The following is a 24,488-nucleotide window of genomic DNA, read 5'->3' on the forward strand; positions in this document are numbered from 1 at the left end:
GAGTTAGATGGAAGAATGGATGGATGAATATCTATCTATCTATCTATCTATCTATCTATCTATCTAAGTAGCTAAGAGAGCAAGAAAGAACATATGTAAAAATATGTATACAAGCATGTAAAAATAAGTATGAAAACAAATAAATATAAAACAGTTAAAAACAAAACTCCCAATCTGACATAAATTATCTCTAATAATAATAATAATAAAAAAATAATAATAATAATAAAAATTATAATTATTATTATTATTATCATTATGAGATCAATAGAACTTGCTCATTTACTATTTAGTAAAATAAAACAAAAATGTTCTTTATTTCAATCTTTCTGATTCACACAGCCTGTACGAACGGTTTAGGATAAAGCGTGTACTGTTCATCTCAGAGATGAAAGATCCCGCAGAGGAACAACCACGTCCTACAGGCAGAGAGAAGAAAAAAAAAATCAATACATTCCTCTGCAGCGTTCGCTAGTCCCCAACAGGTAATGTATTAATGACCTTTAGACTCTTACTGTAGGAACTTATCAGTCTTGTGCTTATTTAGCCCGGGCTGACAGAGCAGCTTCCAGCCTATTTCATCGATACATCTTCGACAAGGCACTTACTCAAAGCGAGACAGTAGATATTAAGGCTTGATAGAAACTCCGGCTCGACATACTTGATAGGTTTTTCACCTGACGCATTCATAGGCGCACGTCTGACCTTCCCAGCACTTACAATATGAAGGCGAGCTTCCGTTATTGCCATTATCTTAATTTGGTGTGTGGATTGTTTATTGTAAAGAGGTTTCTTGTGTCAATAAAAAACTCAGACGGAATACAAATAGGACCGAGGGACTTTAAGCGTCTGAAGAATGTGGCTAGGAAATGCACGGTCACCGCAAAATTAAGTGCATGAATAAGCATAAATATGCAACCTGATTTCTGTTCTGATTTGGCGATATGAACACACATTAACATATAGTGTTTTTATCTGACCTTTAAGATTCTTTATCACTGCTGTAAAAATAATAATAATAATAATATTGATAATAATAATAATAATAATAATAATGATGATGATGATAATAATAATAATAATGCTAATAATAATAATGATGATGATAATAATGCTAATAATAATAATGCTAATAATAATAATGATTATGATGATGATAATAATAATAATAATAATTGACTCTTTCAACACCATTAGGAGGTATCGATGTCGCTGTGCAAAGTATGTAAATCACTGTGAAGACTTTAAAACTTTAAAAATGTTTGACCCAGTATGCGTGTTAAAAAGCGGACGAGTCTAAAGCAATGACTGTACAACCGAAATGTTGCCAGTTGTCTGATTTTGAGAGGATGGGCCATCCTCTATTTCAACTCCACTCATCTTGGTCTGCTAACATTACTGCTGCTGCAATCTGAACTCACGTGCGACAGCAGGTGGAACTTAGCTCACGTGCAAACAGCTCAACTAATAAGAGAAAACGGACGTCATATCGTAATCAAAACGTCATCGTCAACGCCACGATGCATATTGTGACATTTTTGCATCGCAATAAATCGTACAACGATAAATCGTTACACCCCTATGTTTTAATGATTAGGCTGTCATAAAATATTTAAAGATTAATGTCTTTGTTCAGTTGTTCATTAAAAATATGAAATAAAATATACAGCTATTTTAATATACATCAAACAATTAATTAATTTGGAAATTTAGAAGATTTGAAATGCTCTTGGTGTTATGGGGTTGTTAAATGTTTTGTGGTGCGTTTGTTCTTAATTTTGGGACGGTAAATCACTTGTTAAATTGTTAAACAATTCAGTGTTGTTTTTAAATGTGCTACAGAAATAAATTATTGATTGATTTTAAAGCATTAAAAGATTTTTCAACAAATAAAATTAAAAAAAATACGGCGACATGGTGATTTAGTGGTTAGCACTGTCGCCTCACAGCAAAAAGGTCGCTGGTTCAAGTCAAAGCTGGGTCAGTTGGCATTTCTGTGTGGAGTTTACATGTTCTTCACATGTCTGCGTGAGTTTCCTCCAAGTGCTCCAGTTTCCCCTGCAGTCCAAAGACATGCACTATAGGTGAATTGAATAAACTAAATTGGTCGTAGTGTATTACCGTGGTCACACTAGAATTTGAGCATGCAAAATTGTGTTGTACGGCGCTGCGAAAAGGGACAGGATTAAACAAGATGATTAGACTTTTTTTTTTTTTTTAAAGCAAGCGATTGGTCCATATTTTAGGAAAATGAATGAATGAGTTTTATAATAATCATTCTTGTTATAGATACAACTCACTACTATTACAAAGCAGGGATAACTTTTTAAGATAACTCAGATTGTGTTCATCTGGAAAAAAAAAAAGAAGATAAACCAAGAATATGACGGGAGTGAGTAAATAATGGAAACCTATGAACAATTCCTTTTAAACAGGTCTGTTGATATTGGTTTGAGCAAAATGTTAAAATTTGTTAATATATTTACAAATTTTTTATATAAAAATATTGACATTAGAAAAGCAAATGTTTTCATTCATTTTCAATATTGATTTAAAATAAAGTTAAAACATTAGTAATGTAAAAGGAAATATAACATGTCGGAAAACATGGTATTTTCTTTTGTCATTTTGACAAATTGTCATTTTATGCGCTAAATGACATCGCAATATGTAGTTTTGCAATTAAAAAAATATATATAAATACAGCGACTGACACTGCTATAAATACTTGCAACACTTAGTTTTACTCACATTCGGCATTAGCGAGTGTTAATTTTAGTCTTTACTCTTAATGTTGTGTAATGTTTTCCTCACAGTGTTGAAAATGGTTTCGAATATCAATATTTTTAAGCTATTGTATCAAAGTCGGAAATTCCTGAATCACGACAAAACTACTTAACAGAATTAAAACAAAGAAAAATAGTTTTACTAAAAACACATGCACTGAAAATCTAGAGAAAGTGATCATTTTCAAGTGCTCTCGTAAAAATTTAAATAGCTGTAACAAGTCTGTTAAAGTGTTGTAACAACCAATGTTAGGGAAAGTTACTTTAGGAAGTAATATATTACAATATTGAGTTACTCCCAAAAAATTTACTTCTTGTGATTACTTAGTTACTTTTCATAGTAAGTAATGCGTTACGGCACATTTTATTACCTGGCTGAGGCTTTTTTTTCTCTTTCTTTTTTTAATATAGTGGTGCTGCAATTAGCACAATGTACAACCTTCATTTATTTAAAAACCCATCAAAAAATAATCTTTTAAGATAATGTTATCTGAGAAATTCCTGACCCCAGAGCTCTACATGCCATATATAAAGATTATTTAAAGTTTAAAACAATGTGTTTGCTACTTTTGTACTATTTGCCTTAAGTAAAATCACTGCCCATTGAGACAATCCCCTTTTCCTTTTCTACGATGCGTTCTATATAATGAACACATTTTCTGATTGACTGTGATTCATTGTGAGTACTTTAATTTTAATTCAGCAATTTATTTTTTAAAAGCTAATTAATTAAAGTAATAAAAAATTATTATTATTTTTAAAAGGATTTTTTTTTACTTTACTCATTACTTAGAGAAGTATCATTATTAATGCGCAATGGTAACGATACTGGAATTTTGATACCAATTTGTACTGAAATGTTAAAAACATCCACTTCCCACTAATCAGAGTTATTTCTGTTGAACACAATGCCCAATCAGCAGGTTTAAGTACCCACTCAACTGCGCTCAAATGTTAGTGGGAAACGGGTGTTTTTTAAGTTTCAATAACGATTAGTTCAGAGCTCGATACTTTTGACAACACCAGTCTGTAAGATGTAGTGTAAGCATCACCTGGTCTTTGAGCTGCTTGACAGAGTGCTGCAGGGTGAGGATGTGGCTGAACAGAGGGCTCTGCAGGGCTTCTTTCAGTGTGCCGAGTCTGTCGCTGTGAGTCCACTCTTCCCTCTGAACCAGCTTCGACTGCAGCCTTTCCAGAGCCTGGAGCACCTGCTGCCGCTCCGAAGCAGACACTGACAACACACACACCAACAGCAACACATGAGCCATGCAAAAACCCATCAAACACGTCACATTAGTTAAAAAGAAAATCACTTCATTTAACGATACCTGTTGGTACGTTCTCATACATCGTGGTTCTCTTGACAATTTAGTAGGAGGGTTATCTGTGAACGAGAATAGAAATGGATTTATGAACATTTTTGGGTGGCAATTTGATTATAAATTTAGACAACATCAACGAAAAACGAAATGCCAATATTAAATAGGCTACTAATTTGCTTTGGAAAATAAAGGCTGAAGATATATTCAAGTGCAGTGTCAATAACATTATCAATAAGTAACATAGATTTTCAAAATTCAGTTTCTCTTACATTTTATTTTAGTTCGGACAAATAATAACATATTTGTTTTATTATTATTATCATTAATAACATCAATAATAAATCACACTTTTTTATGCAGTCATTATTGTTATTATTATTTGCAATATTGTTGGCTAATGTAATTTTTGATTATTAAGTTGCACCAAATACATTCATTCAGACTTAATTTGTTAAAGACCAAGATATACAAACGAAGCATATTTATAATAATAATAATTTTATATACTAAAAATAAGTTATTTACAGTTTTAAAATATTTATGTAGACAAAAATAAAGTAATAAAAAGATTAGAAAAGAGACTAAATATACATAAAACTACAACATGCATATTAATTAAGATGACGTGGTAACATTTTTCAGTTTCTGTAATAATTAAAACCCTGAACTGGTAAGAACTAGGGAAGCTCCAATTGATCGGCCAAATACCGGTATCGAACGATAATCACATTTAATGACTCGATCGTTACTTATCAATCTGGCCGATCTCATGAACCGATTGCAGATGTTTAAATAGTTTATAATATAACTTCTTGAAATATACTTGCAATAAAGAGCAGTTCATAGGCTTCTTTCCTCTTAGTAAAGAAATAGTGGATTTATAGGTGTGTACTTATGCACCAAATATGCACTCAAATTTTTCCAAATTGCATTATTTGTTATTTTTCTTACCAATTTTTATACCCGTGTCATATTATTTTCTGTAAAGCTGCATCTGCCCATAACATGTCCACCACACTAATGGCTCGTTTCCACTGACTGCTACAGTACGGTACAGTTTGGGTCGGTATGGGTCACCTTTATCAGGCTTGCATTTCCACTACCAAGGGTACATCATCAATGTTTCCCCCAAAGATTATGATTCATCTTAGTTTTACTACATTTGCGCTGACATCTCATGTTTATAATATGATTTAAAAAAATAATAATAAATAAAAAAATACAAATAAATAAATAAAAATCCGCAAAGCATTTTATTAATCTTAAAGGTACAGTTTGCCCAAAATTGAACATTTCCTCACCATTTACTCACACTCAAGTGGTTCTAAACTTCTTTCTTCTGTTGAACACAAAACAAAATGTTCTGAAAAATGTTTGTAAAAGTGGCCCTTAGAATCCATAGCAATAACAAATATGAATACACAAATAATTAAGATAGCATGATAACATTTTTCAGTATCTGTTATAATTTAAACCCTGAATTGGTAAAAACTGATAAATCATTAATGTTTCCCCCAAAGATCATGATTAAACACAGTTTTACTACATTTACACTGACATCACATTTATAATAATATGATAAAATAAAGTGCAAAGCATTTTATTAATCTTAAAAGGTACAGTGCAGTTTCCTCAACATTTTCTCACATCAGGGGCGGACTGGCCATCTGGCAATTCTGGCAAATGACAGAAGGGCCAGACCATTTTATAAACGTGGGCCAGTCAGCTATTTTTAAATTTATTTTTTAATACAGTATGTATTGTTTTTTCACATGTAAGCAGCTTTTATCTCTTGCAAGATGTGAATATTATGATGATGATGATGAGGATAATAGTAAGAATATTAATCAATGTTAAGCATTCGCCCAATCATCAACGACCGGCTGGTTTCGAGATGGGCTGACCCAATCAGAAGTTATGCAGACGTAATCAAAATCTAGCAAGGATGTCAAACACACAGTAAGTGCCACAAATTGATAGAGATGGACCATAAAAAGGGAAAGGCAGTCAAGTCCGATTGGGAGTTGGGTAACCCAGTAATGGGTTGCAGCTTTGAGGGCATCCGCTGTGTAAAACATATGCTGGATAAGTTGGTGGTTCTAAGATAAATAAAGGGACTAAGCCGAAAAAAAAATGAATGACATGATTGCATATACAAATGGGTTGTTTTTGTTTTAGTCACATACATTAAATGTTTAAATATATCTTAAATATGTTACTGCTTATATAATTTTACCATCTGTACACCAATATAAGTAGTGAATGTGCGTGTCCGTGGGTGGGGCTGTGTTGGTGTGGTAATGTGGGCTGGTGTGGCTACAGTGCCAGGGCTGATTTTTAGTCCCAGTCCGCCACTGTCTCACATTCAATTGGTTTTAAACTTTCATTGGTTCTTTCTTCTGTTGAACACAATACAAAATGATCTGAATAATGTTTGTAAAAAGCAGCATTTAGAATTCATAGCAATAACAAAAAACACTAAAGAATTCCCTCAGCATTCTCAATATCTTCCTTTGTTTGAGTTTCTTTAACCTGTTAAACACAGTTTTGGAGTAAAGTAAGTAATGACAGACTTCTCATTTTTGGGGGAACTACCCCTTTAAAGTCAATTAACAATTTCCAGAACCGACATGGAAGAGCTTTTATAATATGAAGTAGCAGTTTCTGTTCACGTGAGCAGCCAAAACAAAAGGGAGAACATTCACTTTACTTACCTACAATATTAATGTCCATACACTTCCTCTTAAGGATGAAAACAACACCCAGTCGCCTCTGAATCCTTCATAAAACCCAGTTGAGCATCTGAAGTGTTGTTTATAGCTGTGATTGAGCGCAGTTTTTGTCTGTTTACACCTGCGCGAGCCTCACCTGAAACCAGGAAGTACGCGTCATTCCAGTTTCCGTCAACTTTATCTGAGGTAAAACACAAGATAACAGAGACATCGTGACGTAAGCGAATGCTAAAAACATTTGTAATGTTGAATTAAAGCATTTTCAATATAAAGTCATAATAAATAAATTACACAAACGCAATCAAACAGGTGCATAAGCATAAAACACTGAAATCAGTTCTGTTAAAACTTCCTGACTGCATGAACAAGACGATAAATAATGGTTTTATCAATCGAAACGAGCTTGGTTCAAAAGGAATATATTAGTGAAAAGTTAATCACTGCAAAAAAGGCTCAAACACAAACGTCCTCGTTTTTCCCATTCTGAGACACAGGCTAGCGCAGTTAGCCGGGAATAAAGTTGATCATAAGCATCAAACACCGCGGAAAAGTTGAACTGACATCAGTTTTTGAGTGTAAATATGCTCTTACAAAATAACCCGGCTTGACTAAATATATGCACGCAAGTAAATGCATTAAATGAGAGAATTTCGTGAGACTTACATGCTATGTGTGCGGCGAATCTAATGCACTGTTTCTTTAAAAGCCCTGGCAGTCACGTGACAGTTCAACATGGCGTTTCGCTGGAGAAGTTTGATGCGCTTTCGATCGACAACAAGACTGCTGCTTTTATTCACTTTCTGTCTGACTGTCATCCACAGTTTGGGCAATGATGTGGACAGCTGTGATAAACTCCATCTGGGACAATATCCTTTCAAAATGTCTACAATTGATAGGGTTGTTGAATTATTAGCATGCTAGCTTGCATTGTCGCTAATTAACGTTTGTGCTAATTTAGCATGTTAGATATTGTTTTTCAATTATTAACGCACAATCATAAGGAATATTTTGTTGTGGTTTTGTAATTCAGCCGTGTGTTGAGTGATAATTTGTATAAATACGTCCTAAATAGCGTGCTTTGTATAATTCAGATGTCTGTTTATGACAAATCATAACATTTGAGGGTTTTTTTATTTGGTAATCAGGCGTAATAATGAATTAGATCCTGTTGATGATCTTGTCGGTCATCCATTAATAACTATTGAAATTTAGCATCACTATTCTTACTTTATGATGCAAGTATAATGATAAATATGGACCATTTTGATGGATGTAAACAATAGCATTGGACTTAATGTATTTCCTCTATTACATTTTGAATTTCCATAGCTTTCAAGAAACCAAAAAGGTCACAAATTGATAAATTATGTTATGGCAGACGTTTTAACATCAAGATATAGATAAATTGTCTCTTGTTACAGTTATGAAATAGTTTGGTAACAAGTATGAAATGTTTATGGGCCATTGACATGGTCACATTGAGATGTTTTATAAGAGATATGATTCCACCTTAACAGAGCTCAAGTATTTGTGTAAAGAACCCAGAATAGATGATGCAACTCAAGAACCTGAAACCTGCAAGGACCGAGTGGCTTGGGGTGGGTTTCTATTTGTATTATATATTCCACAAACAATATATGTATACTTCTGTTTATAAAATGTATCATTGTGATATCATAGTTGTTTATATAAATATGGTAATTAATTTTTCTTTATTCATCATTCACTCCTTTGAACTGTTTTAAGAAACTTCTCAAGACTCACCTTTTACCGTTGCTTTTAACTTAGATTGATTATTTTTGTCAATTTATTCATTTAATTTTATTGTTGAATTTTTGCCTTATTGTGGTGTTTATACTATTTTTTTTTGTTCTGCTTTGTTACTGTTTGCCTTGTATGCCTTGTAGCACTTTGGATCTGAGAAAAGTGCACTATAAAAAAAAATTATTATTATTATTATTATTATATTTGGACAAATTACATTAACTGTAATTTATTATTAGAACAAATGTTTTTTTTTAAATAATTCATTCATTCATTTTCCTTTGGCTTAGTCCTTTTAGTAATCTGGGGTTGACCCTGGATTAATAAAGAGACTAAGCCGAAAAGAAAATGAATGAATGAATGAAATAATAATAATGATAATTATATATATATATATATATATATATATATATATATATATATATATATATATATATATACAGTTTAATTCAGAATTATTAGCCCCCTGTTTATTGCGTTCCCAAATTTCTGCTTAACGCAGAGATGATTTTTACAACACATTTCTAAATATATTAGTTTTAATAACTCATTTCTAATATCTGAATTATTTTATCTTTGCCATGATGACAGTGAATAATATTTGACTAGATATTTTTCATAACACTTCTATACAGCTTAAAGTGACATTTAGAGGCTTAACTAGGTTAATAAGGTTAACTAGGCAGATTAGGCTAATTAGGCAAGTTATTGTATAATGATGGTTTGTTCTGTAAAAGATCGAACATTTTTTTTTAAAAATCTAGACTAAAATATTTCTATATGTGTGTATCTTTGTGTGTACTGTATGCTGTTATAAAATGTAACAAATTAAAAAGTATAACATTTTTTTTAAATCTGCATTTTGACTTATTTTATGTTGTTTTAATATTTGTACATTGTTATAATAAATTTGAAATTTTTTAATAATGAACTAGTCCATTTTCCTTTATATTATCAATTTAAAATGTTTACCATGCTTTTCTAATATTTTTATTATAAAAATTGCAGAAATCAAAATGTATAATATAATAAAATATATATTATAAAATATGTAATGCATATAATTGTTAGATTTTGGACTTAAATTTTATATATAATATGTTATATAATTGTATACTAAGTGCAATTACATGATAGGGCTGCACACTATATCATTTCAGCATCAATCTCACGAAGTGCACATCCACAATAGTCACATCACAAAGATATGCAATGTCTAGTCTGAATTATAGTTGACCAGGAGCTACAGAATTGTATTAAAACACCTGTGTTTATATGGAACTTATATTATTTATGCAAAAAAATATTTCCTTCTTAGAATTTTTGTCTTGTTCCTAGCCCAAATATCTACATTTTAAATTGAAAGCAAAATTATTTCACTTACCCAACGGGCAGATAATTTCCTTAAAACAAGCAAAAGACTCTTCATTTTCATGTATTTCTTCTGATGGTAAAAAACTAAACAATATTTTTAGTTGGACTAAGAAATTTTTGTTTTGATATTTGGACTTGACAGACAAAACAAAGTAAGAAAAGCATTTTTTTCCCATTGCGATTATTCAATTTCTGTACCTGAATACTGTAAGACTCTCAAAAAATCAAATAGAGCTATTCAAACCATCTTTTAAAACTGTATTCTTATTGCGGAAAAATAAAACAGCGCAATATCAGAGTTTTCAATATTGTGCAGCCCTATTACATAACTTATTTTCTTTACGTTGATGCGTTATGTATTTCATATAGATATATACTGTATATTTTACACTTGTGTACTTAATGATTTAAAAATATTATTATAAAGAAAATATATTTGTGTATACTGACAAACAATAGCTAGTTACTGTATGTGTCCCTGCATGAAATACGAAGTCATGAATCAAACGTTGTCTTGTCATTGCAGTGGAATGCCTACCTGCCCCAAACATCAGCTGTCGGCTGTCAAATGGAACACAGTTCAAGTTCAGCGGTGAGGAGGTCGGCTTTAACAAAACCATCCCATGTCGAAATGTGTAAGTCAAACTTTATTATAACGTCATTATAATTTGTAAATAATCCCATGCACTAACATGGATGTTTTCTTTAATATTAGGAGTGGTTACTCCTATAAAGTAGCTGTTGCTCTGTCACTCTTCCTGGGATGGATTGGTGCAGATCGGTTCTACTTGGGATATCCTGCCTTGGGTAAGATGCTATTCTTTAGTCCCTTAGCCCTTCCCCTTACCCCCACCCCTCATTTTGCATGTTCATGTGAAGGGGTAGGGATGTCCCAGTTCTCTTTAGCTTAAAGGCGTAGGGCCAAGGGGAAGGGCTAGATACCCCTTGAAACGAAGATTTTTTAGGGCCACACTCGAAACCAAGGGGTAAGAAAATTCCCCAGAATACACCATATACAACGAAAGCATGGCTGCACACAAAAGTCAGGAGATGCACAAAAAACAAAATAGAATTGGCCATTATTTGAGCATTCTTCATAAACAAAGTGACATTAAAGACATGAAATGAGAATGCAAAATTTGTAAATGTTGCAAACCCTATTTTAAATTTAGTTGGGCTTTAATCCAACGTTGCATTTTTGTGTGTACTGTGGCCTGGAATCACCTTTTCTGGCATCAATTTACTTATCAATATCTCATGCTAGTTCTGCACTGCAACACAAGGGACCTTTAAAATGGACAGAATCAGTCCTGGATGTTCTGGTGTTGACATCATCTGTGGCCTCTTTTCCAAGGACACACCTTTTCGCCAGATGTTCTGTGAATACGCATCACACAGTCTTATTTTCTTGCACTGATCTTGATGTTTTCTTTGCATTTATATGGACTTTTTGAGTGTTTGATTTTAATAATTGTTTAAGAGAAAAATGATGGCCAGTTTGATTAATTTGCTTGTAGAGCATTGATCAACCAAAACGTGATTTTGTTTTGATGGCAGATTCTGGTTACTACATCCAGAGAGCTGCAGGGTTACAGATGTCATCATGCATCAATTATTAAAACATGCATTAAATACATGAAAATGTAATTCAAAAAGACGAAAAAGTCAAAATATATGTTAAATAATGTTCCAAAATAACGCTTAAGACTTTACCATTATCTCTTTGCAAAACCTTATAAGCATTTTTATTGTTCGATCAAGAAAAAAAGAGATTTTGTGATTAACTGTGAATGTATTGAATGTTATAGTTGACAGTTTGTATTATAAGAGTGAAGGAACACTCCACTTTTTTTGGGGGGGGTAGACTTATTTTACAGCTCCCCTATAGTTAAACTGTTTAATAATTTTCTTAATCCAATCATCCAATCTAATACATATCAGACCATAAGCATCTCGATAAATTCAAGAAAGAGTTTAAAGCTGGACTCTTCTGTTGTTACATTGTTTACTAAGATTGATGGAAAATAAAAAGTTGGCATTTGCTATTAAAGTGGAGCATTCCTTTAAGTTTCATCATTCAGGGTAATGTTTTTGTCATTCAGTAGAGTCAGTAACAATATGTGTAATTACTGTCAGCTATACAAGTTAAATAAAATAGTATATTGATTAAAATACACATGTTAAGATCCCGGACGAGCCCCCATTATATTGATTACATACACATGTTAAGATCCCGGATGAGCCCCCATTTTCTGTGACCCTCCATGATCAATACAGAATAGAATTGTTCATTCATTCATTCATATATTTTCTTTTCGGCTTAGTGGTTTTATTAAACAGGGGTCACCACAGTAGAATGAACCCCCAACTTATTAAGCATATGCTTTTAAGCAGGTCGCACACCAGAAGCGCCGCGACACGGCGGGCACATGACAGTTTAAAGTATCACACACCAGACGGGCACATTCGCATGATATTTAAAATAAAACTAATCAGATGGCGCTCTGTGGCGCGGCTGAAAAATGAACTGCATCCTGAATCATGGCCGGGCACCGCCGACTTGCAGCGCCGGTGTGTGTATCCTAATAGAAACCTAAGTTTAGAATTCTGAAATGCATGGTGCTGCGTGGCGCTGTGCGCCGCCGAGCGCCGCTTCTGGTGTACGACCTGCTTTACGCAGCGGATACCCTTCCAGCTGCAACCCATCACTGGGAAACACCCATACTATCTTATTCACACATATACACTACGAACAATTTAGACTGTTGGTGAAAACGGAGCTCCCGGAGTAAACCTACGTGAATACGGGGAGAACATGCAAACTCCACAAAGAAATGCCAAGTGACCCAACCGAGGCTCAAACCAGTAACATTCTTGCTGTCAGGTGACAGCTCTATCCATTGCGCCACCGTGCTGCCCCAATATGATTAATATATATATATATATATATATATATATATATATATATATATATATATATATATATATATATATATATATATATATATATATATATATATATATTCACCGTTAATGTATAGGACAGTTGAGGGTACTGACAGAAAAGCACGGGGAACAGAAAGAGGGGAAGGTCGGCATAGGACCTTGAGGTGGTGAATCGAACTCTGGTCCCCTTAAGCATTGGAGTGCATGTGTCGACGCACTAACCACTACACATTACCCTAGAATTTTTGTAAACGTATTAAATAAATTGGGGAATATATTTAAGATAAAATTGACAAACTATAGATTTAGTTTTTAGTAAGCAATACCCTTACCTTTAGTAAGTAGAAATTGTTTTTTTAAAAGGGGGACAAGTGTTTTTTACATGTTTTGTGGAAGTCCCTTCATCAGATAAGAACTAAAAGTTTAGATTTTGACTGGTGATTAATGTTTTTGGCCTTTCTGCTTGTACAAAAACTCTAGACCTTCCCCTTTGGCTTCAATATTAACCATCCCTAGCACATCCACGCTTAATTGAACAAACTCCTGAGACGAATCCCAGCACACCACTGACGTCATTAAACGCATATGGATTGCTTTTAAGAAAAGGTGCATGCTGTTCACATGAGGCCAACAGTATTAGTCCATACAGGAGTGTTTAGAAAAAAAAACAGCACGTGATGTACAAGCGAGAAACCCGTAGGTGACCCTTTTTTGAGCACCTTGCTCTTTTTTTTTTTTTTTTTTTTTTTTGGGTACCAGCTGTTTTAACAAAACGAATCTGCATGCAAAAACTAATTAACAAAAACAGTTCTCCTTTACCATCAGATCTCATGGTGTTCTTCTATCCCATGGTGCAATTATTGTCATCGCATGCAGATGAGTTCAAGTCGTACATCTAAATCCCAAGGTTAGGTGGTATACAGCGGGAAGCTCCGTCTTTCTGCCTCTCTCCATGTTTTAAGGACTTCCTGATCAATTAAGCACCTGCGTTAGGACAAAAGGGCCTGGGCGTTTGAAGGTCCCCCTTGTTCCCGGCTTCTTTGTGCGAGGAGCGCTGGAGTTTGTGAAAGGCAGGCTCACACCGCGCTGGAGTCAGTACTATAGACTTGTTCATTTAGAGTGTAATGGCCCAGCAGCTCTGGGGTCAGTCCAGACCAGGTGTGGCTCAAAAGAAGGCCTGGATTTGTTCAGAAGACATTCTGCAGGTGGCTTTTTTTATATCCTTCCTGGAATCAACATGCCTAAACCCCTCAATGACCAATTATGAGTAATATTAGCAATGATTAGTAGCAATTATGTTTGAATCGTGGGATGGGAAGGGGTTTTTTAATTGACTGCAGTCAGATCTCATGGGCTCCTGATAGTGGGTTTCAAATGGCTTAATGGACATCTAAAGCAAGCCTACTTAAATGTAACCCAAAATTGTTTGTTTGTGGAAATAATGTCAACATTATACAATATATTTTTGCTTAAGAATATTATTATTAGTCTGTTTGAAGTCAAATTTTACAATGTTTAATTTGCTAGTGCACATTCTTATCTTTAGGTCAGGGGTGTCCAAACCTGGTCCTGGAGGGCTGGTTTCCTGAAGAATTTAGCTCCAGTTTCCTTCAACACGCCTGCCTGGCAGTTTCTAGTATACCTATAAAGAGCTTGACTAGCTGGTTCAGGTGTATTAAATGGGGTTCGTAACTAAAATATGGAGGACACCGGTGTCCACGGGGTGTTTAAACAGTGTTTAAACACCCCTGCTTTAGGTGAACAATTACTGAGCGCAAGTTAATCTACTGAGGGAAAAAAAAAAAAGTTTGGTTTGCTAATCTTCGATCAAAGTCTGACCATTTGCTTCTACGTTTGAAGTGGCGGTCCTTCTCTGTTGACGATTCAGACACGATAATTCATAACCATGCCCCTCTTACTGTTAGTTTAGTACAAGGGAATGATAGCCGAAAAGAAAGCCCCATCCCCTACTCATTATTCCATTTTAGATGAAAGTACATCAAAATGAAATAAGTCTCAGCAGCTTCCAGTTCATGCATACTTCAGTAGTCCTATATTATTATGCACATAGAAATATTGTATTGGACCGATTTCTTATTAGAAATAGCATAATTTGTTATAATTTTGCTTCTGCATTTCGAGTGGCAGTCCTTCTCTCTTGACAATTCAGCCACAATATTATTAACCATGACCCTCTTACTGTTAGTTTGCTACAAGGGAATGCTAGCCAAAAAGAAAGCCTTGCTCCCTACTCGATATCCATTTCAGATGGAAGTACATCAAGATGAAATAAATCTCATCAGCTTTCAGTTCATGCGTACTTTAGTAGCCCTATATTATTTGCTCCAATTCAGGTAAAGAGTTTCTTGTTTTGTCTTCAGTAAAATAAAGATTTGAAAAACCTGAGTAGTGGTGTGCTTTCTAAAATATCCAGACATTTCCAGAATCTATCAAGCTTTAAACCTTACAGATGCCAGTAAGCCTCACACCTCTGGCCACTAGAAATTCTTGTTAGCATGCCGCCTCCCATTCACCGATTTGATACCTGCTTTAAGATGAGTAGAACCAAAGGGGTTGCACTGGAACCAGGACCATGATTGGTGCCATTTAAACAGGGTTGAGTATAACTAGAGCGTGGGTGTCTGAGCTCAGTCCTGTTGGGCCGGTGTCCTGCAAAGTTTAGTTCCAACCCCAATCAGAAAAACCTGGGCTAGCTAATCAAGCTCTTACTACTGTAGGCTTTCTAGAAACATCCGTGCTGATGTGTTGAGCCAAATTGGAGCTAAAATCTGCAGGACACCGGCCCTCCAGGACCAAGTTTGGACACCCGTGAAATGGAGGGATTGCACAAAGAAATATGATATTGGCCATTTTTTTAAAATAACACCATTGAGTTTTGTTCTGAATTCTTGACAAATACTTAAACCCAAATATTATTTTATGAACTGGATGATTATAATAATTTGACCTTTCAGCATTTGAAAGCTACTACTCTTTGCACTAATGCAAGTATGAAAAGAAATGCTTCCTTGGGTGCGTGTTGAATAGCTTTGCCCTCAGAAATTGTTTTTCTTTGTGGTCATACAGAGGCTTGAGAGAAGGTGTTTTTGGACACCGATTTGGTTATGATGGAGGGCATTGTAGTATGTTCTCGGTTAACGTGTGGATCGCTCTTTGTTTGTTCTCAGGCCTGCTGAAATTCTGCACCGTGGGGTTCTGTGGAATTGGAAGCTTAGTGGACTTCATGTTGATATCCATGCAGGTGAGATGTTAATTTCCAGGTTCTTGACCCATTTATTGATGTATGCATTTCCTTCTACGTTTGTTTTTCTCAAAGGTTGATACAAAATGTCATTTTGCTTAATTATGCCTAATTTAAGTTATCAGGGTTTTTGGCTGTGCTTTTGTTCTTCACTCTGTATTTTGCTTTCAATGAAAGGAGAAAATATTTAATGTTGGAAATATTGCATTAGATCTAGTTGGTCTTTACAAAACTGTCCAGAAGTAAGTAGAGTTTTTTTTTGTATGTTAATTACTTTTTTATTTCGGACTTGATCAATACTGAGTTTGAGATAAATTAATTTTAATTTATTAAAGTACTTAACATTAATGTTATGATTTTAATGATGTTGCATTAAACAGACTCATAAAATACATTTCACAAATCCCAAAATGGGGTGTACTGTGAGCTATGACCAATGATCGAGACCTTTACTTAAAGTCACTTTGGATTAAAGCATCCACTAAATGAACACTGACTTAAATTTGGCATATTAGAGCAGTAACCAGGGGAGGCGCTTTACCCACAAGCCCTAAAATGAGCTGCAGAAACGGAGACTCAGCACTGACTTGTACTTGAATGCTTGTGTTTGTATTCACTGGCACCTGTGTCTCTCCTCCGGTGGCTCCAGCACTGTGAAAGGAGCTAATGAGAGCGTGGTTTGTTTTTGCCTCCTCCTCCTTTTCTCCCGAGTCGCACGCTCCCCCAGGACTCCCCTAACCCCTATTAAAGGCCCCCTACACCTGACAAGAGAAAAAAGCCGCTCCATTTGTCATCTTGTTAGGCCTAACCTCACCCTCTCCACTCTCATTAGGCCTCACAGGCCTGAATGAAGCTATACATGAGACGTTTGCTCACTGCCGCCACTTCCACACACCACTGATGACAGATATTTATGGCACGCTCCTATGCCTGTTGAAGGATGGCTCCAGGAATAATTATTACACGTACTTTAGAATTCCTCAGGCTGCTGCGTCATATGTTGGAAATCTTTTCGTCCCCCGCTGCTAGTGAAAATAAACTTTTTTTGTGTGCGATTTGTTCAGATGTGTCTGTGCTACTAAACGCTAGGGAAACAATGACCTGATGTTTTTCGACAAGTTTCAGCATGTTGGAAGAGATCACGACAGGACAACATGTTATGATACCTTTTTCGTCGGCCATCTCAAGAATATGCAGCATGTATACTCCTAAGAGTCCTGGCCTTTTAATCTCTTTCAAAAAGAGTTTATATTTATTTTCCATAAATATTTCAGCTGAAATCCTTTTACCTGGTTTGTTTATTCGTAGTAGCCTGCACAGCTCTGCCTCAAAACAATACCTGTCCATTCGTTGACAATTTTATCCTCTTGCCAGCTAATCATCACTCCTTCGGTTGTTTTGTGTTCCTCCTCGGAAATACTCGCTCTTTCCTAGCCGCAGTGGATAAATAAAGCAAGCCTTTATTTTTTAAAACAGCCATGGCGGCTTTGATTAACAGGGCCACTGCAGTGTTTATTGTTCTCTTAATGTCTTATTGAAGGCCCTGGGAGAGCAATGCTTTTAAGAAGTGCCTCCGGCAGCCAAAGCTGTCACACGCTAACATTCTCAATTAGCCGTCTACTGTCGGGCCTCTTCGTTTTTAAATTGTGACACTTTTGATAAAGAGTATCCCCTTCTCTTGGGACCCCATTTGCACACGTCACTCTTTCTAAAACCCCATATTTTGCTCAGAAAACTACCTCCACTTAGAGCCACCTCACCTAGGAATGTGTCTTTGAGAACTAATGAATAAACACCTGGGACATATTCATGTTATTTATATTCATCGATATTCCCTCCCGCTAGTCGCACCACATTTTGGCCTTTTGAAAGTAATAATGCAAGATAAATGGCGCTGCAAAACTTTAGCTTTGAGAGTGATGTTGGATGGATCTGTACATGTGTACATGTGTGTTCAAGAATCTTGACCACAATACCAATCTTGACAACTCTCGGCCGATAGCATTGCGAGAGGAAATAGCTTGTATTGGGCCACTGCCAGACGAGCACTAATCTCGATATGGTATAACACAGTGTCTGTGTTTGGTGGGTGCCTTTCTCCCTCCACCAGATGTGTGTTCTCATTATCATCGCGTCCCTAAGCGTTGAGGAGCGGAGCCGGCAGGGCCAGGTGTTGGGCACGCACGCCTGCAGGAAGCCATTACGCTGTCTTTGTGCGTGAGTCCAAGCATGTTGCTTGGATAGTAGCTGATCTCAGAACTGGCACGGGCCCCAGTTTGGGCTCTAGGCTCATTGCTGAAGCTCTGATCTGGGGACTGTCCTTCGGGACACTCCTCCTCACCAGGACTCCATAAGCAACCTCAATTACAGCATTGCCTGGGGTTAAACTTAAATTGCTTCCAATTCGGCATTACTGTCTTATAATTCAATTGTACGAGCATGAACCATCTGAGGAGGACGATAGACCCCACCAGCCCACCTGGTATTCATCATTGTGTAATGTGGAATCATGTAATTGTCTGGTGAAAGATTACATTGTTATGTAGGTCTCCCTACGCTGCTCTGACATTCAAGACTCGTTCTGTTTGCTCTGGCATAGATCGTGGGTCCATCAGATGGGTCGGATTACATTGTGGACTACTACGGGGCACGCCTCACCCGTCTCTCGATAACAAACGAGACCTACAGAAGAATGCAGCCCTCTCCATGAAGACACAAGGTGAGGATTGATTTCTCAAAATTGTGAAAACTTTTTTTACATGGCTGGAAAGGACCTTGTCGTACTATACAAGCAGCATTGATAAAATAGGATTTATGGGTAAGAGTAAGCGGCATATTTGGGAAGTTTTTCAAAGACTTCCTGATAATGCACTGAGTCAAGGTCAGTGGTGATCTCTAGTGACCTCCTGGAGTATCAAAGCAAACTGGCAAACCAAGGGCACCTTCAGCTGTGCTCTAAGCCCCTCACTCTCCTGTTCCCCAAAAGGGGCTCTCTGCTCTAGGGAGAGAGAGCGATTAAATGTCAGACGTGCCGAGAGGATGTTGGGAAAACACGACGTGCGATTGCACTTATTATAGCTGGCACCAGGGCTGCATCGGTCGAATTTTGTCCTGGTACCCCCCAACACAAACACGCACACACACTTAGACATCCCCCATATCAATAAAAAGCACATTCTAGACGATTCCTCATATCTGTGTCTGTCCCCTATCAGTTTCTGTTTCCTGCAAGTTCCACTCTCTGGTTAACATTAGCGGCTGCAGTGGTAATAGTGGTGATGGGGGTGTTATGCAGAATGGGACCCATGTGGAGACCATTACATACTCTCCTGTGTTTACATTGTTCCAGCATAAGCTGCTGAAGAGATGAGGTCTCCATCTATGATTCACTTTTTGATTCCACATTTGCCACATTTTCTTGTCCCTCTGCCTTTCCTTTCTTCTCGGTCTCTCACTTTCACCCAAAAGTCACTTAAGAGTTTCATAAAGCAAGTCTTCTGAAAGGTGCAGTGAAGAACTCACTAAAACATGCAATACTATGTTTGAAAACTATGTTTCACGCCACCAATATCAATTTGTAATTCTTCATATTTCCTTGCAACCTAATCCAGAATAGTTGATGCAGTATTAGATCTAGTGCAGAAATGGCCAAATCCAATCCTGGAGATCTGTAGTACTGCAGAGTCTTGCTCCAACACAAACACAAAAATTAGCAGATATCCCAAGGTAGGTATGTAAAGAACCCCAGATATAGATGACCTTGTGCAGATATACAGATACTTTAGACCAGTGTTTCTCAATCCTTGTCTATCTGCATATTTTGCAAGTCCCTTTTACAAACTTGTAGAAGAGCTCCATGCATGAACTGTGGTCCTTGCACAGTGTGCATTGTTCCCTAGTCCCATCTCCTTCATTGCCCTCTTATTGTATAACAGCATTGCCTGCAGCGTCTTCTACCTAGAGGTGCTTGAAGTGTGACAAAAAGTTCCTCTGTAAATAATTACAAATAAATGCAAGCAGCAATTATCAGGGCCAAGCAGCCATATCATAAACAAGCACAGCGACAAGCTACAGAGCAACTGGAACTCCTCAAAATAAGCATATGCAGCCTAAAGTTATTACCAAATTTGTATGTTTCATTATTAATGGCTAATAAATATCTGATAACTCGACCCATAGGTGGTGCTGTCACCAAATTTTTATGGTGTGGTGCCAATTACGACCCTAAAATTTGGTGTAAATTTTTTGAACTATCCCTCAGATACAGCCTCAGATGTAGTTTGGCGTCATGCCATCACGTGGCGGCGCACTAAACAAAAACACCTATTGACATGAATTTCATAACTTTTTGTCAGCATGGTCCGAAGATGATCTGAGTCAAATTTAGTGCAAATCAGCCAAACGATGCAGGAGGAGTTCAAAAAACAGGTTTTTGACTGAAGGCAAGATGGCAGACCGGAAGTTAAGTTAATTAAGGCATCATTGATTTCGATATTCTCATGACAACCCAATGAATCTATAAAGAAAAGTATCATAACAAAATGGGAAAACTAGTCAAAATTTTTTTAGCATTTTTAGAAATGTCGTTATAACGTTTGACTAAAAAGTGGCTCTGCATTGAAACTTTGAGCACCTTCAGGGCACAGTCCTGAAGACACTAAATTTGATAAAATTTTATAAAACACATTTTGGTGAAAAATCTAACAAATGGTATAGGACAAGTTTGTTTAATTAAATTTTGAGAAAAATTCGAAAAGCAAAAAAAAAATTTCATGATGAAAATGATGTCATAGGGTGCGCTTGAATCAGCTTGAGCCAAGGAATTAGAGGACATTTTGATTGTAGCCCATTCAGTTCAAAAGTTATAATGATAAACATAAGTGAAATTTTGGACAAGTGGTGGCGCTATAGAGTTTTGGTCAGACAGTCCAAATTTTTGTGATTGAAGATCAAATTCTCTGCTATCAGTGTGGCAAAGTTTGCACAAATGCCGCACACAGGTTAATAGGGCTGCCATAGACTCCCAGAGCAGAAGAAGAAGAAGATGGATAATAATAATAAGAACCAGAATGGATACAATAGCCGCGTTTCCACTATCGCGCCTAAAGCGAGCGAGCCAGGGCGACCCAAGGCTAGTCGCGTTTCCACTGTCACTTCTGGGGCCTGATTGGGCCAAAGCGGGGTTTTCTCGGGGCCAGCAGCAAGCCTTTTTCGGCCAGCCGAATACCTTGGGCCAAAGAGGGCCAGCTGGGGCTTCGGGCGGAGTGAAAGGAGAGGCAGACACTAGTTTTTCGATCACACACACGAGTACATGTGCTAAACAAATGAACAAATAAATAAATAAGGAAAAAAATACATCTAGCCTATATGGGTCTTTTTGTGTATGATCGCCCTTATGTTTCCCTTTTAAATGCAAGGCTGTTGCATAAAATAATAAAGTTTTAATTTATAAATGACATTCTTTGCTGTGTCCTCCTTGATGTTTCAATAACGCATAATAATCTTTACACCATATTAGACACAGCAGACAGTAAAGTTTGAGAGTTTTTGTCAAGTTTAAAAGGTGTGTTTGTGCATGTTTAAATGCCTGTATGTGAATGTGAGAAGGAGCAAAAGAGAGCTCCCTTCACAGCTCTGTTGATGCCGCTAGGGTTTTTTTTCAATTTATTTATTTTTTATTTATTTTGAAGATAACACACAATGTGAATACTACAGAAAGACATAAAACTTTACAAATTACATGTCCACTTTTGCAGACTCAAAGCAATAGTGTCACATCTTGATAAAATAGCCAAAGCTATATTGAAATAATTTAAAGAATTACAAATATTGGATATAATAATATCATATTAAATAAATAAACCAATATAAAACAAACAAAAGCTAGCTATAACAATTCAGGTATATACAATACATAAACCATTTTAAAGCCATGTATAACTTTTTTATTTTAAAAAGGCCTCTCTGAAAAAAAGATTTTAGATATTTTCTAAAAACAATAAACACCGGAGAAGGTTTGAAGTATTATGTATAAAGTATTTGGATACGATGATATTAATCAAATCGTGCAAACAGAGCATTTTATGGGTGAGTGAAAGCAGAAACTAGGCTAGGCTTTTTTAGTGAAAGCTAAAACAAGTCTTGCGCAGTGCCACTTTTAAAACTAATCGGGGAAAACTGCAAATACAAAATGTGTTCTGTGTCCTCAAACAAGTGTTTATGTTTTTATATGACGTGGTAAAATTTAAAAATGAAATTTTAAATACATGAAGAGCTTTATTAGTAAAAAGCTGCTGAGCGCAACGAAATGTAGGCTACATTTTGATACTTGCTCTTATGTGCTGAAACACTTCCAACTCCCGCTGAACTGGGGGGGTGGGGGGTTGGGGGGGTTTGTGATGTTTGATTCGGGGGACGTTCTGGGAGCAGAGTTTGTGTGACACGCTGCGAGCTACTAGCTCAACAGTGGAAACGCGACATGATTTCAGCCTCACTGCTCAATGTCCCGGGCGATTGGCCCGGCCCGATAAAAGCCCTGGCTAACACTGACCCGACAGTGGAAATGCGGCTAATAAGTGCCTACACACCTTCGGTGCTTGGCCCCTAATTAACATATTACACACGAAGATTCCATACAGTATGAATGAAACAAATATGTTCTCTTTAAACTGAAATCATAAAGGAATAATCTGGAGTCCACTTGTAGTCGAATTTAAACAAATGATGATGCACGAGGACCTGGATTGAAAAACGCTCATCGAAATTAAACAACCCATGATTTTGATGATCTGCACCTAGATTTAGACAGTGTTCTGTGTGGCTCATATTATAATGCAGTATGTTTAAGCAGTAATGTGGATCCCTAAGGTACTACCATGAACTTTAAAAGGGTAAATGAGGTACAACGTTATCCCTTTAAGGACACTGCCCTTGTGATGAGTTACCCCCTTACAATTTTTCCACAATTTTCTGACAGTGTACAGGGCATGAAAACCTCAGATAAATGTCCTAGAACTAACAGCTTAATCCCTTTTTCTGTTTCAACCTTATAAATAGGTTTCCCATGTTTACATCAGCCCTGGAATGGGTCCAGAAGCCTGAATGATGTTCTTCCTCGTATAGGAAAAATGACACTGATCCATTTTCAGCATTGGAAATGTTCCCTGCCACATGTGTCTTCTCCAGTGTGGGAAGAGACTGATTTATCTTCTGCTTGTGTTATCCTGGATCTGCTCCCGAAGAGAACTAACTCTTTCCATTCTGCAGTTTCAGGTGGATCCCAATGAGATGACCCTCCAAATGTACAGGATCGTGTTATGTAAATCACATCTTTTCTTTGGATATGCCTTTGCTGTTTCCAAACTCAAAGACGCATGGACATGCCAAACTACGCTTCGGGAAAGACTAGTCCTTATGTGAAGTTTGCAAATACAGCTCATGTATGTGCTGAGCTAGTGTTGGTCTCGCTATTCCAAGTATCTCGGATTTTTGCGTAGCTGTTTTTTTCCACTGCGCTGCTCACATCCTCCATCACTCTCCCTCCATCTCTCAATCAATCATCTCTTCCTTGGAGTCATGCTGCTGGAATGTTATCCATCTTTTGTTTCTTTTCATTCCTGTCCTCACTTTACAATGTTGGACAACTCTGTGATGTTTTTGATGTTATTTAAATATTGTAAATAAAGTTTTAATATAATTTTCTGTGTCGGAAAGTTTTGTTCTCTGCATTGTTAGCAAAAATGCACAACTCTTGGGTCTCCATATTGGTACTGGCAAACATATGCGATGAATGATTTTTGTTGTTGGACTCAATAGCTTGATTTTGGAAGTTAATTTGCTGTGTCGGCAATCATATTTTTATTGTCCATAACAAAACAATAGCTATGTTACCTTCCAAAGATGTGAGTCAGACTTCAGTGCAAAACTGGAATATCCAGCCTGATCTCATAAGAAAACGTAAGTATTTTACGTTTTTTCAGTTTAGTGGTTAATTCGTACAAGTTCAGTTAAAAAGAAGGCGTGACACCCAACCCTGGCCCTAAACTGAACCATCATTGGGGAAAGAGAAAGTCAAATGAGATTGTACAAATTCATACGAATTAGACACTAAATCAAAAAAAGTTACGAATTGCCATGAAATTGCGTTGAAATATCTTATAAAACATTTGCGAATAAAGCACTATTATAAAATTTACCATTTAATGAGTCAAAGAATATAAAATCGTCACTTGCTATATATTATTCTATATGTCATTAAAATAGGTGGATGGAAACTTGACCAATAACAGATTTTTTGACCAAT

At 36.3% G+C, this 24,488-nt stretch overlaps 2 protein-coding genes across 38 annotated transcripts in view; one reads left to right on the plus strand and one right to left on the minus strand.

The window, feature by feature from the left end:
* The window catches only part of patj (PATJ crumbs cell polarity complex component), a 177,843-nt gene extending 170,302 nt beyond the window's left edge, over nt 1–7,541 (minus strand). For 9 of the 35 annotated variants that reach the window (XM_087302469.1, XM_087302455.1, XM_087302462.1 and 6 more), the window contains exons 1-4: nt 7,504–7,541; nt 6,823–7,021; nt 4,115–4,170; nt 3,839–4,017 (exon numbers count right to left, since the gene is read on the minus strand). In XM_087302469.1, the coding sequence (XP_087158595.1) occupies nt 3,839–4,017; nt 4,115–4,136 (201 nt within the window). In that variant the 5' untranslated portion in view covers nt 4,137–4,170; nt 6,823–7,021; nt 7,504–7,541. 35 annotated transcript variants of the gene reach the window in all.
* A 28-nt stretch (nt 7,542–7,569) lies between these two features.
* On the plus strand, nt 7,570–23,882 carry tm2d1 (TM2 domain containing 1). 3 transcript variants are annotated; one of them, NM_001099263.1, is given in 7 exon segments: nt 7,570–7,706; nt 8,365–8,438; nt 10,505–10,613; nt 10,694–10,785; nt 16,113–16,186; nt 18,786–18,905; nt 23,453–23,882. In NM_001099263.1, coding segments are annotated over 6 exon segments (594 nt in total). In that variant the 5' UTR covers nt 7,570–7,572; the 3' UTR covers nt 18,897–18,905; nt 23,453–23,882.
* Nucleotides 23,883–24,488: the final 606 nt, after the last annotated feature.

Source organism: Danio rerio, chromosome 22 (assembly GCF_052040795.2).
Source record: "Danio rerio strain M-AB ecotype USA chromosome 22, GRCz13ab, whole genome shotgun sequence".
In the NCBI taxonomy this organism is placed as follows: Eukaryota; Metazoa; Chordata; class Actinopteri; order Cypriniformes; family Danionidae; genus Danio; species Danio rerio.

Coding starts and splice junctions, on each gene's coding strand:
- tm2d1 (XM_087302118.1), top strand. CDS start 7,573: ATGGCGTTTCGCTGGAGAAGTTTGATGCGCTTTCGATCGACAACAAGA. Junction 7,706..8,363: donor TGATAAACTCCATCTGGGAC/AATATCCTTTCA, acceptor TAACAGAGCTCA/AGTATTTGTGTAAAGAACCC. Junction 16,187..18,785: donor TCATGTTGATATCCATGCAG/GTGAGATGTTAA, acceptor GCTCTGGCATAG/ATCGTGGGTCCATCAGATGG.